Genomic DNA, 12,607 nt, shown 5'->3' with positions numbered 1-12,607 from the left:
GGGGGCATAAAATAGAACTGATTTCACTTGAGATTTCTCACTCTTATTTGACATTGTAATCTTAATATATATTTTTCAGCACATAGTACACAGCATGAAAGATCCCAGTATTGCTGCATTTTGGCTTTTAACCTTGCCTCAGATTATGGGTGGATTTACCTATGATGATGATGTGAAGCAGAAAATATGGTGGCAGTACAAGGTTATTGAGTCATATTCATTCCCATTATTCAGTTTCAGTTTAACTATTTGCCCCCTAATTTGAAACATTATGCTTTTCTTTTTTCTATTTGCAATTCTGCATATTCTTACTTGCTATGCATTGCTTCGATTAGATCAAATCACATTGCTTCGATTAGATCAAATCACATTGCTTCTATTAGATCAAATCAATCCTTTGCAAATTAAGTCTGTACCTATATATGCTAGCATTCTATAACTCGAATGATTGTGATTGAAAATGTGCTATGAATGAGAGAAATGTCAAAGCACAATCTGTGGAACTGGCATCATGCAGCCCAAGTCATTATATATTACATTTATACTATATACTTATATAGCACTCGGTCAAATTCATGTTTCTGTTAGATTTTTCTAAATATTTATGTCTTCCATTGCGAGTGCATTTAGGAATCTATGCGGTATGATCAAGTTCGAGACGTGGTGGCCAAGAGGAAACCGGGGTGGGAGTATCTGCAGGATGTAAGTTTCGTATACTGCACACTTATTGTTGTTTGTTGAAGCCATGACTATTCTCTTACTTAGCCTTGAACGACACAAATAACATGCCTTGTAGATATGTAGAATTTGGGATTCTCGTAGTTGCTAAAATAAATGAATAACTATTTTTCTTACAGAGAATGCATTTCCTTTAATTACTTGGGTCCTTATTATTTTGTATTGTTCGTACTGTTGAAACTATATTATCTCAACTTGCTTGTTTTTTCCTCTGTATTCATATTACGAAATAAAATTGATTTAGAATCATTTGGTGTTATCACAGGCTTTGATATCTATAGATCCTGAACGTGCAAGGGATGATCCTGTCATAGTGAAAAATGTCCCTTTCTATAAGGCTAAGAAAGCACTGGAGACAGAAGTTATGAAGCTGAATCCCCCACCTAGACCACCAAATTGGGGTGTATGTACTCAGTATCTTCATCTTACATCTTCTAGTTATTCTTTTCCTTTTGTTTTAGTTTCTATGATAATTCAGATTTGTCTATGCTTAAGTTATGTGCATAATTTTCATTCAAAGTGTTAAATGCTTTTGATGGTTGGACCTCTTATTGTTCCATTTGGCTAGAATGGGCATATAACTCTCTTTCAGTCTTGTCGTATCCCTGGATGTTTTAGTATTTTCCATAACTATTAATTTAATATTGTTTTATTTAAGTTTTTGGTCCTTATAAATAGGTGCTTAGTTGGAGTTAGTCCTTAAACTTTTTTTGATGGTCTGGCTCCCTAATTTAGCACAACTTTGTGTCTTTAGTTCTTCCTTTAATGGCCGTCAATTAATTGGCATGGCACGCGGTAGACCACATCACTGTTGCCACATCCGAAAATGTTTGGCCATGTGTCACCACATGTATAATTATTTCTTAATTTAAAAATCCATTTTTATTATTAAATAATTAATAGATAATAGTATTTATTTAAATAATAAAATATTCAGTTAGATTAAGGCCGGGATTAAACAAACTTAGATTGAGGCTGAGAATTAGGATGTCCTAACGGCAACTACGACCCCTTCTATTCCAGCATGGAGGAGCCCAACAGCAGAAATGTGTTTGAACTTTAACGCAGATCTTCTCTGATTTATTATGATCTCGGCAATGCCATTGCGTAGCAGATCGAAGGTGCGGTTCTCCAGTGGTGCCGTGGTGATGTCAGATGATGGTGGTGTGGCGGTTGGAGTTGAGAAGACAGTGGATGGTGGTGAGAGGGTGAGGTGATGGAGGTGGCGCCATCAACCGCTTTAAAGGAGAAGGGCCTTCTCTTATGGTGATGGTGGTGGTTCCTTTTAGAGGAGAGAGATTAGGTTATTATTTAGAGAAAAGTCCAAAAAACACCCAAGCTTAGCACTGTGCAATTTAGTCCCTAAACTTTAAAAATGTTGAAAAAACACCCCTAAACTTTGGTTTGATTGCAAACAGTTCATGGCTGTAAAAATTGCAAAGCACATAACTTTTGAAGTGCTAAACAGCCAAGGCCACTTTTGATACTTTAGTTAGTTTATCACCCCTGCCATCCCAATTCCAATTCCTTTTCTCATTAGGTTTCTGAGCAGCCGAAGTTCTTTTCCCTTCTCTGCTTTCGAATCCTATTTGCATTTTGTGCACTGAAACACAGTAACTTGAAACACATTGTGATGTGGAAAGATGTTTGTGATATGAATATGAATGTTACTATATAATTTTTAGGATTTATCACCTACATCTATTCTATCTACATTTTCAATTTCACATCTCTCTTTCAGTAACACTCACAAATAGTTCTGTGCTCAACTTCTCAAGTGGCTTGTAGTGACCTATCCGTTTTGACAAAGAGGCCAGTTTTAATTAAAGTTTATTTATTCTATAATTATTTCTATGGTTAGAGAAGATAAATTACTAAAATACCAAAAGTGCCTCAAATGTTTACCACTTAAAAAGCAATTTTATGACAATTTTTATACCCATAGATTGATTTGATCTCGAACCAAAGTATAGGGTGCCTTTTGCATACTTTTAAAAGTCTAGGGACTATATTGCACATGGTGCAAAATTCATGGGGTGTTTTTGGACTTTACCTATTACTTATTAAAAAAGGTGGTCCGGTGCACGAGGCTCCCACTTAATAGGGTCTGAGGATGATAGATGTACGTAACCTTACTCCCTCAACCGGAGAGGTTGTTTCCATGATTTGGACTTTACCCTATTACTATTAATTATTTAATTTTTCATGCAAAAATGGTTTTTCTAAATTAATAAAAAAGTAATTATACATGTGGTGACACATGGCTGGATGCTTGGAGGGGTAGCAACGGTAATATGGCCTATCATGTTTACGTCATCACTTAACCGGCAGCCACTAACAGAAGGGCTAAATAAAAGAGCCATGTTTAAACCAGGGAGCCATACCATCAGAAAAAAAGTTTAAGGACTAATTCCAATGGAGCGCCTATTTAGAAGGACCAAAAGCTTAAATAAGCCTTTAATGTTTAACATATGAAAGCTTGGTAGAGGGATTTCAATGTTAGATTCAAGTTTTGATGTCATACACCCCCACGACAGTACTTAATCCAATCCAACTAGAGACTGCCATTTTGAGTTCTGTTTGGGTCGGTCAGCTCCTTCTCAAGTTAATTGTATATGTGTTCATATCATCATTGGAATGTTTTAAAAATGTAGTATAAGTTGTAGCCTGTAGGCACTATCTTCTCGGAAATTAGAGATAACTAACTACAGAGATTTGGCAGGAGCTGGACCTTCCATTGAGCACATCATCTTGGAGTGAGGAGGATCTCAAAGATCCGGACAAGTTCTATGAAATGACAGTTCTTCTTAATGCCCAAAGAGAAATCTCTGATAATATCTTGGATGCACAGTGGGAAACTAAATGGCGTCAGGAAAAGGTTGGTGATCTTTTCTCTATCCATCTCCTGCTAAGCATCAACTTATCAAAATGAATATATACCGTAATTTGGTATTTAATGCAATAAAATTATGTCAAACATGTCCATTTGTCTTCTGTTTTCTTATGAGCATACCCTATGTTTTTGCATTAGCTCACAATTCGCACAGCCTTCTTGGTTGCGACGAAATCGGGGGTGCAAAACTAGCTATGCTTTAGAGTTCTATATACTCAAACTGCTTTCAGAATTATTATTTTCCTATTAGTATATATTTATTTTGTTGAATACCGTTATATTCTTTGGTGCATACTTTGTATTTTGGAATCATTAGTCTTTTTTGTTCAAGTGCTTGATGCTTGATTTGATCTTCAGGTGAATGAGTTGTTGGTGGAAAAAGTGAAGCCATACATTCAGAATATAGACAATGCAGTTCTTTCTGAGCCTATTTTCTTAAAACCTCAAAATCAGGAGAAGAAGGTATCTCTCTCTCATTCTCTGTTTATCCTGGTTTAAATTCATATTATGCATGTTGGCTGGAATAGAAACTCAATTTTTCAATTGGAATGTCATACTCATACTCATGTAAGTTGAAGATGAAAGGTGAGGAGGGAAATGTGTACATGGGAATATGGATTTATTTATTGCCTATGGTTAATTTAAGGAAAGAAATTCTTTAACAAAGTTATATAATCTAATGTACCATAATTCATATGGCAGTAGGTGTGTTCTACTAATTCAAAACTGGACATTTGCAATTAGCATTTTTATAAGTTCATTAGTTCATTATTTACACACCTTATTCCAAGATAAAAACAAATTAGATGTTGTCATGTTTTTACTTTCTTTGCAATTCATTTGGCTCCTAGTTTTGGTTACAATGTTGATGAGTTTTTTACGACTTTCATTTTACTTATGCAGAAACAACAACGACAACGGAGGTGGTTCTTCTTCTGACAAATTGGGCAATGCTAATGTGGTAGAGTATGCTTGTAATCCTTATTTTATATCTTTATAATCTGTAACCATACATATTGTTGATTCTTGTATTCCCCCCTCTCTATTCTGTTGCTTGGGCTTTCCTCATTTTGCACTTGGTTGATCAGCACAGCCTATCATCAATTAGTGCACATGTTGTAGTTATCATTTTGTAGAGCAAACAATTGTCCTGTGACACAAGAGATTCATCTTTGAATTGGAAAGTGTTGAGTGTTAAAGTTCCACATCAGTTCGGCATGAGTATGAGTAAACGAACATCTATAATGACAGGTGACCCTCCTTTTGAGCTAGCTTTTCGGGTGAAGTTAGGTCCATGTATTCAAATATGGCATCATAACCTACCCTAATGTCGGGCTATACATGTAGATGTCCGGTCTTACAAAAATTTTACTCTCATTGTCTCGGGCGTGTAGGGATTGTGTGAAGGGCTAAAGCTTCACATTTGTGACCATTTGCTCAATAAACTAGCTTTCAAACTAAAAAGTTAGTTATTGTTGTAGAAAATGTTTCTGGTATGTACCTCTGGAAAATATTTTTGTTTGGTCTAGAGGAACACACAAGAAGCAACAAAGACCCTTACATGCAACCTAGGAGCCTACTAGCATGAGCCGGATAAAGTCTTTTCTTTACTTGATCCTAAATATTGTACTAGAACCACTTTCATATTCATATATGAATGGTTCAAGATCCCACATGGGGCCAATAGGAGACAATTTTGGTAGACAAACTAAAGACTTACACTTCTCAAGATGAATTTAACCTTGTGCATAAATTTATATTAAACTATAACCTGGGTCGAGTATTTACTATTCATTTGTATTACTTTTTTTAAAAAAAGTTAATGATGAATTATAACCAAAATTTATATTGATAAATAATATTGAATGATACAGTGATAATATGTAAAACTCATATATAAATATATATTTTTTCTCTGCTGTCAATAAAGTTAAACTTTATACCTTCCACTGCTTGCTTTGCTTGAAAGCATGAGCACTTTATAGGGAAATTAATTTGATGGGTAAAGGTCCATTTCTTATGCTTAATATACTATTATTTATGACAGATATCCATGCTTACGGTCCCTGCTCTCCCATCTACACACATGGGACCCATAAATTGTCAATTATTGTGTAATGCATGGCTATCTGTCTATCAACGTATAAACAATTTTCATGAAATATGATATTTTATTTTGCAAGGATCTTATTTTGGTAGCTAGTATAGTTACAAAAGTTCTAATTTTATTACGGGTCCACATGCACTTCATATTTTTATTTTATGGTATTAAGCACATGTTTGGTATAGTTTATTTTTAGTAGATTGTGTTTCTTTTTTTTATAAAATAAGTTAAAAATATAAACTATGTATGTTTGGCAACTAAATGAAATTATAAACTCAACTTTTTTTGAAAAAAAAACCGAAAGTAGAAGCTCCAAAATCATGGGTTGATTTATTTTTTGTTAGCTTATTTTTTCCAGTTTTTCCACTTCCTATTTTACCCTACCATAACTTTATCTCTCATTCTCTTCCTCTTTTTACTCTTCCACCAAATATCATAATTTTTTATATCATCTCCATAAGTTATTAAAACTTGTGTAAAACTTGACATTTATGTATTATTTATTTCGTGAATTGTGTAATTCGAGTTTAACAATTTCTATTTTATTTGTATGCCATGTTTTTTAATAATGATATTGATTTTTATATTTTATTTTATTTTAATATATTTTTTAGCTTTTGTTATACAATATTAAAAATTTGTAGTAAAAATATATATGATGGTAAATATTAAAAAATGTATATTTAAAAAATAATAAAATCATAATCTATATCAAATGCACACTAATGCTTTCTTTGGTTTAGGAAAGAAAAAAGAGGAGAGAAGATAAGAAGATAAAGTTTGAATAGAGAGAATAAAATGAGAAAGATGCTAAATTTTATGACATGTTTGGTATGAGAGAAAAACTAAGAGAAAAGAGAAATGGATAAATTTTTGTATGAATGGAGAATAATACCTTGATACATTAATTTTTGAAAATGGTTTTGAAGGATAAAATTATATTTTACAAAAAATACTGTCTTTACTCACTTTCTAACCTAATGAGGAGAGAAACAAAAAGCGGTAGAATCCACCAGATTTTTCTCTCTCTTCTCATTCTATACCCTCAACCAAATAAGAGAAAAGAGGGAGTTCTCTCATTTCTCTATCTTCTCATCTTCTTTCCTCTTAAAATCACACATATCAAACAAAGGATAAGTGTTTAATTTTTATATAGTTTATTTTAAAGATTATAATATTTTTTATATTGGGTACTTTATGTTATAATTTTTGTAACATATTTACTTTATTACAATGTTCAAATTAATGTGAGATAGGTGATTATTATATTAACAGTAATTACCTAGAATTATATGAATCTTTTGAATAAAATAAAAATTGTTAAAAGATAAAATAAAAAATTAGAAATTACACTATATTGTTAATTATCATGTTTTAGCTTCATATATATATATATATATATATATATATATACTTTGATATTATTACTTTTAAAGTGATACATTACTATAATAAAATTAGCAAATATTATATTCTTCTCATCATTTAGAATTATAAGATTCGTTGTTTGAAAAGGTATGTTTAAATTGCGACAAAGATAAATTCATTAATAATGTATCAAAAAACGTTCCCTATTTTCTACAAAGAAATAATTCATGAGAACGTAATAATAACTATAATGAAAAGGTTCCTTTACTATTATAAGAAGGTTATAAAAATATGATATAAAAGGAATCAACCAACAAGTTTAAATAAAATTGGTCGGTCAATTGCTTAATATCATGATGTCAAAGTTCTTTATTAACAGCCTTGATCATCAATAGTTTCATATAATTTTACTCTGGTTTCCAAGAGGAAAGTATGTAGAATAAAGTGTTTCTTTATATCAATGAGACAATTTATCTTTTTAAATTTATTTATTATTTGATATGTATTTTATTTTCTTTAATATATATTAAATTCAAAATATCTAGAAGGAAAGGAAATAATACACATATGAGTAAATTTAAGTATATAAGTTATGTCTTGCTTGGAGAATATAATTTAATTCTTTACTCTATAAGACTATATGATTAAGCAATAATTAAAGGAAAAACTCACTCATAGTCTACATAATGTAGAAAGTAAATGTTAAGCTATCATATTATGCATGAGAGATTATATGCACAAACAATATTTTAACCTCTAGTAAATATTTTTTCTATTTTTTTATATAAAATAAACTTTTACCAATTAGATTTGTGAGTCATCAAGGTCAAAATAGGTTTCATATATAGACAAGGATCCTTTATCCCAAAAACTCTTTTTTTCTGTCTTTATCCAATAAATATACATCAAGTAATATAACTTTGTGTTTATATTTTTTATATTTAACTAAATAATAAATTTTAATTAGCTTGGAACACATATGGGACACTTCCCAAAACTGCAGATCTTCATTCCTCATATATATATATATATATATATATATATATATAACTCATTGTTTGTAAAAAAATACTTACAAAATATCCATTATTACTTATAGTTCAAAGTTCACTATATAGTGGAATTCTTACTTATAGGAATAGCATTTATGATTTGCATAATATTAAAAGTCTTGATTATTATTCTTTTCTTTCCCTTGGTAAACTGGATCAACAAAAATAGCGAAACTATGAATTGCAACAAAAAGAATCATTGCTCAAACTCGCTGGTGTGTACATAGTTACACATGAATAATTCATAAAACTATGAGATGAAATCTCTTATGCCCATATACTAATGATAATGAAGAATAAAAATGTTCACCAACTTTATCCAAAGTTTATATATATAACAACAGTAACTCTCATTTTCTACCCTAGAATAGTAGTGAGAGTTGCACCGACTAAAATGGTAAGTGAATACACCCATGACCCTCTTGGTGTTGCAGCCCATGCAGACGCCGTTTCGCTTGGTGGGGTTGGCGTCGTTTCATTCGACGACGGTGTCGTTGTGGAACCTCCGGGACTCAATGATGATAATGGTGATGGAGTTTCTGCTACATAACTTGATGGAGTTGATGCTAGAGGAGACAATTCAGATGGAGAAAGTGAAGGTTCAGAGTTAGCATATGGTGATGGGTATGGTGATGTTGTTGGTGATGAGTATAATGGTGATGCTGTTGGTGATGAGTATGATGGTGATGTTGTTGGTGATGAGTATGATGGTGATGTTGTTGGTGATGAGTATAATGGTGATGGAGATGGTGATGTTGTTGAATAAAATGGTGCAAAGCTTCCACTTCTTGGTTTTTGTGGAGGTTGAGAAATAGGGGAAGTGGACTTTGGAGGAGTTGAAATGTAAGGTGATTGAGAAAATGGAGAAGGGCTGTTCAAAGGTGATAGGGTATAGGGAGGTTGAGAAATAGGAGAAGGGGTGTTTGGAGGTTCAGAAGTGGGGGAAAGAGCTTTTGGAGGTTGTGAAATATATGGAGGTTGAGAAATGGGGTAACTAGTTTGTGGAGGTATTGATATATGTGGAGGTTGAGAAGTAGGAGAAGCAGTTTTTGGAGGTGTTGAGACATAGGGAGGTTGAGAAATAGGAGATGGGGTTGTTGTTGGAGGTGATGATATATATGGAGGTTGAGAAGAAGGAGAAATGGGTTTAGGAGGTGTTGTTACATAGGGAGATTGAGAAATAGGAGAAGGGGTTGGTGGAGGAGTTGATATATATGGAGGTTGGGAAGTAGGAGAACTGGGTTTTGGAGGTGTTGTTATATAGGGTGGTTGATTGATAGGAGAAGGAGTGTTTGGAGGTGTTGATATATATGGAGGTTGAGAAATAGGAGAACTGGGTTTTGGGGGTGTTGTTACATAGGGTGGTTGATTGATAGGAGAAGGAGTGCTTGGAGGTGTTGTTACATAGGGTGGTTGAGAAATTGGAGAGGGTGTGTTTGGAGGTGATAGTACATAGGGAGCTTGAGCAATTGGAGAGGGTGTTTTTGGAGGTGATGGAACATAGGGAGGTTGAGAACTTGGAGAGGGTGTTTTTGGAGGGGTTAGCACATATGGAGGTTGAGAACTTGGTGAAGAAGTTTTTGGAGGTGTTAGCACATAGGGTGGTTGAGAACTTGGAGAGGGTGTTTTTGGAGGTGTTGTTACATAGGGAGCTTGAGAACTTGGAGAGGGTGTTTTTGGAGGTGACAAAACATAGGGAGGTTGAGAAATAGGAGAGGGTGTTTTTGGAGGTGTTGTTACATGGGGTGGTTGAGAACTTGGAGAAGGTGTTTGTGGAGGTGTTGGAGTACTATAAGGAGGATGGGAAATAGGGGAAGGAGCTTGTGGAGGTGTTGGAGCTTCTTGTGGAGTTAGTACAATGGGAGGATGATAAATAGGAGAAGGAACTTGTGGAGGATTTGGAACATAGGGTGAAGGAGCTTTTGGAGGGTGATATATTGGTGAAGGAGTTTGTGGTGGTGTTGGAACATAAGGAGCTTTTGGTGGTGTTGAAAAATGAGGAGGATGAATAGGAGAAGGAGTTTGTGGAGGTTTTGGGACATAGGGTGAAGGAGCTTTAGGTGTAGAAGGAACTTGTGGAACACTTGGAGGACTATATATAGGTGATGGAGCTTTTGGGGGTGTTGGAGCTTTTGGTATATTTGGAACATTTGGAGGACTATACAAAGGAGCATTTGGAGGTGTTGGAACATAAGGAGGTGGAGATCTCACAGCCAAAACCACAACAATAAGTTTCTGACCCTTTTCACAATTATCATCTTTTCCACTAATGAAGTAGTAAGGACCAGATCTTTCAATTTGAAACTCAGTGTCACCATCTTCAAACTTCTTGATAGGGTTCTCCTTCTTGCATTTTTCATAATCATCCTTATTCACTTCCAACACTGAGTTTGAGCCTTTCTTGTACTTGAAAACTACAACAAGAAAAGCCAAGTCAAAAACAATCAGAAAAAACCAACAATCTAGTACCCAAAAAATGATGTTTGCAATGGAAATTAACCACTTACCTAGTGAGTCACTAACTTGGAACCTACTCCTTCCAGACCATTGATTATAATCCACAGAAGGGTTCACAACCCAACCATCTTTTCCACCAATATAGAATTTGTAAGCTTCAGAACTTGAGAAGAGACTAAAGAGTACTAAGAAAAAGAAGATTGGTCCCTTAAGCTTCATGAGGAAATAGAACCAAGTTGTGAAGGAGTGTTTGTAATATTAATTAGAGGTATCTATATCTATATTCTATATAGTTTATAGTGTACATATAGTGGCATAAGAGAGAGAGTGTGAAAGAAATTTATGGTATGCAAACAAAGGTTGAAATTTTTATATGATAATTGAGCTATGGAAAGTGAAGCCAAATAAGTTATAATCAAAGAGATTATTGAGATATAAAGGGAAACTTTCCTGCAATACCCTTTGTATGATTTGGTACAAAACATAGATCACATGTTCCAATGATATCTTATTTTTTTATTCTGAGTCAATCAAATGTTATTTTTATTTTTGAATTTTTTTATTCGTATAGTAATATTTGATTGTTTGAAGACAGGAAATATAATACCGTTGATGACAACTTATCTTGTCATACAAAGCGTGTATAACAATAAGGGTATTACGCGTGAAGAGCTTATATATATATGTGGCGAAATGATATTTTTATGAAATTAAATTTTCTATAATACTTGTCATAAGGTTGATATTTATTTAAGATCTTAGATGGTCATATATGGTGGATTTGGATTTTTGACTATACCAAAATGGTGGGACTACCATGCCATCACTATCAATCTATGTACCATACTAGTCTCAAATTTGTTGCCTATTGCTAAGTTACACTATGATTCAATGAGGTGCAAAGTTGTCGGCATGCCTTCAAATTTTAAAAAGAAAAGAAAAGAAAATTTTAAGACATAAATATTAATTTTGGAGTAGCATTGTGGGAAAATATTTATTTTGTGGCCATAGTTTTATAGTGTCAATTCCGACGCTGTAGTTTGGACCTTGTTCACATCATTACATATTCACATGTGAGTGTGTGAATGACTTTTTCACTTTTCCTCGTCCTCCTCAAGGACCAGGATTAAAAAAATTGACACCTTCTAGTATTAAATTACTAATTGGTTTTAAATAGTTATCTTATATTTACTTTATGTAAAAGAGGTGAAGGCAACAAAGATCAATAAAGGTAAAAGGGGTAAAAATGAGCAACTATTTATACTTTATGACTATACCGCAAGAAAAGTAGATTTTGCATTATTTAAAGTTGTGCTCTGAATAACTTTTTAGTACATTTTGGACATAAAAATGCAATTCTCTTTAAACAGAGATGGGCAATTTAGTATTTCTGAATGGCCTAATTATTGCATTAGGTGTTGAATGTGTTGACCTTACAATAAACCATTTATTGCCATCTAATCTTGACGTTGCAATTTAATTGGGAAGACTAGAAATTTCCCATAAACATTATTTATAGGTGTTATATCTACCATATTTAAAATCAGTACATTATAGAACATGGGTACCTTTTTTCCCTCTAAAGAATATGCTTATAGAGTTATTCCAATTAATTTAATAAATTTGTATAATTTCTAGAAAGAAAACTCATGCCCGTTTCAAATCTTATCCATTTCTTGCATGTCTTATTACACTTCAAGACAAGAAGAACCCACTTTTTTAAAGATAAAAAAATTATATATTTATTAATGACTTGCAATTACTACACTTAAGCATTCATCCATTCACATACGAAGCTAAGGTGGATTAGAAGATGAGATGTGTTCTATATTTGATGTATTTCATAAACAAGATAAAGAAACTGAAAATTAAAACATTTTGATTCTATTAAAATTGAGAAGTGGAACTAAAAAATGCAATAAGATATTTCATTTTATTCTATCCACACATCAAATGTTTAAAAGAAGGCTTATTCTCCAAGAGGATTTGGAGTGC

The 12,607-nt window shown here is 33.1% G+C and overlaps 2 protein-coding genes across 6 annotated transcripts in view; one reads left to right on the top strand and one right to left on the bottom strand.

Annotated features, from left to right (window-relative positions):
- LOC109348142 overlaps positions 1-4,836 on the top strand; it is an 8,115-nt gene extending 3,279 nt beyond the window's left edge. Inside the window, exons 7-12 of one of the 2 annotated variants that reach the window (XM_019588401.1) lie at positions 80-202; positions 631-702; positions 1,004-1,141; positions 3,461-3,616; positions 3,989-4,088; positions 4,533-4,836. In XM_019588401.1, coding sequence (XP_019443946.1) covers positions 80-202; positions 631-702; positions 1,004-1,141; positions 3,461-3,616; positions 3,989-4,088; positions 4,533-4,570 — 627 coding nt within the window. In that variant the 3' untranslated portion in view covers positions 4,571-4,836. Of the gene's footprint in view, positions 1-79; positions 203-630; positions 703-1,003; positions 1,142-3,460; positions 3,617-3,988; positions 4,094-4,532 lie in introns of both variants that reach the window. The other variant, XM_019588400.1, reaches the window with a different exon arrangement.
- Positions 8,337-11,021, bottom strand: LOC109348141 (proline-rich extensin-like protein EPR1). Of its 4 annotated transcripts, none has more exons than XM_019588399.1 (4): positions 10,663-11,021; positions 9,980-10,569; positions 9,467-9,940; positions 8,337-9,325 (listed from the first exon to the last, which is right to left on the bottom strand). In XM_019588399.1, the coding sequence occupies exons 1-4, from the start codon at positions 10,829-10,831 to the stop codon at positions 8,513-8,515; spliced, it is 2,046 nt and encodes a 681-aa protein (XP_019443944.1). In that variant the 5' UTR covers positions 10,832-11,021; the 3' UTR covers positions 8,337-8,512. The 4 variants fall into 4 exon arrangements, with proteins under 4 accessions (XP_019443944.1, XP_019443941.1, XP_019443943.1 ...); XM_019588396.1 differs by having other exon boundaries at positions 9,371-9,940; positions 10,663-11,020; XM_019588398.1 differs by having other exon boundaries at positions 8,337-9,940; positions 9,980-10,101; positions 10,177-10,569; positions 10,663-11,016.

This window comes from Lupinus angustifolius, chromosome LG05 (assembly GCF_001865875.1).
Source record: "Lupinus angustifolius cultivar Tanjil chromosome LG05, LupAngTanjil_v1.0, whole genome shotgun sequence".
NCBI classification, from domain to species: Eukaryota; Viridiplantae; Streptophyta; class Magnoliopsida; order Fabales; family Fabaceae; genus Lupinus; species Lupinus angustifolius.
This window is presented reverse-complemented; position numbering and strand designations above follow the sequence as displayed.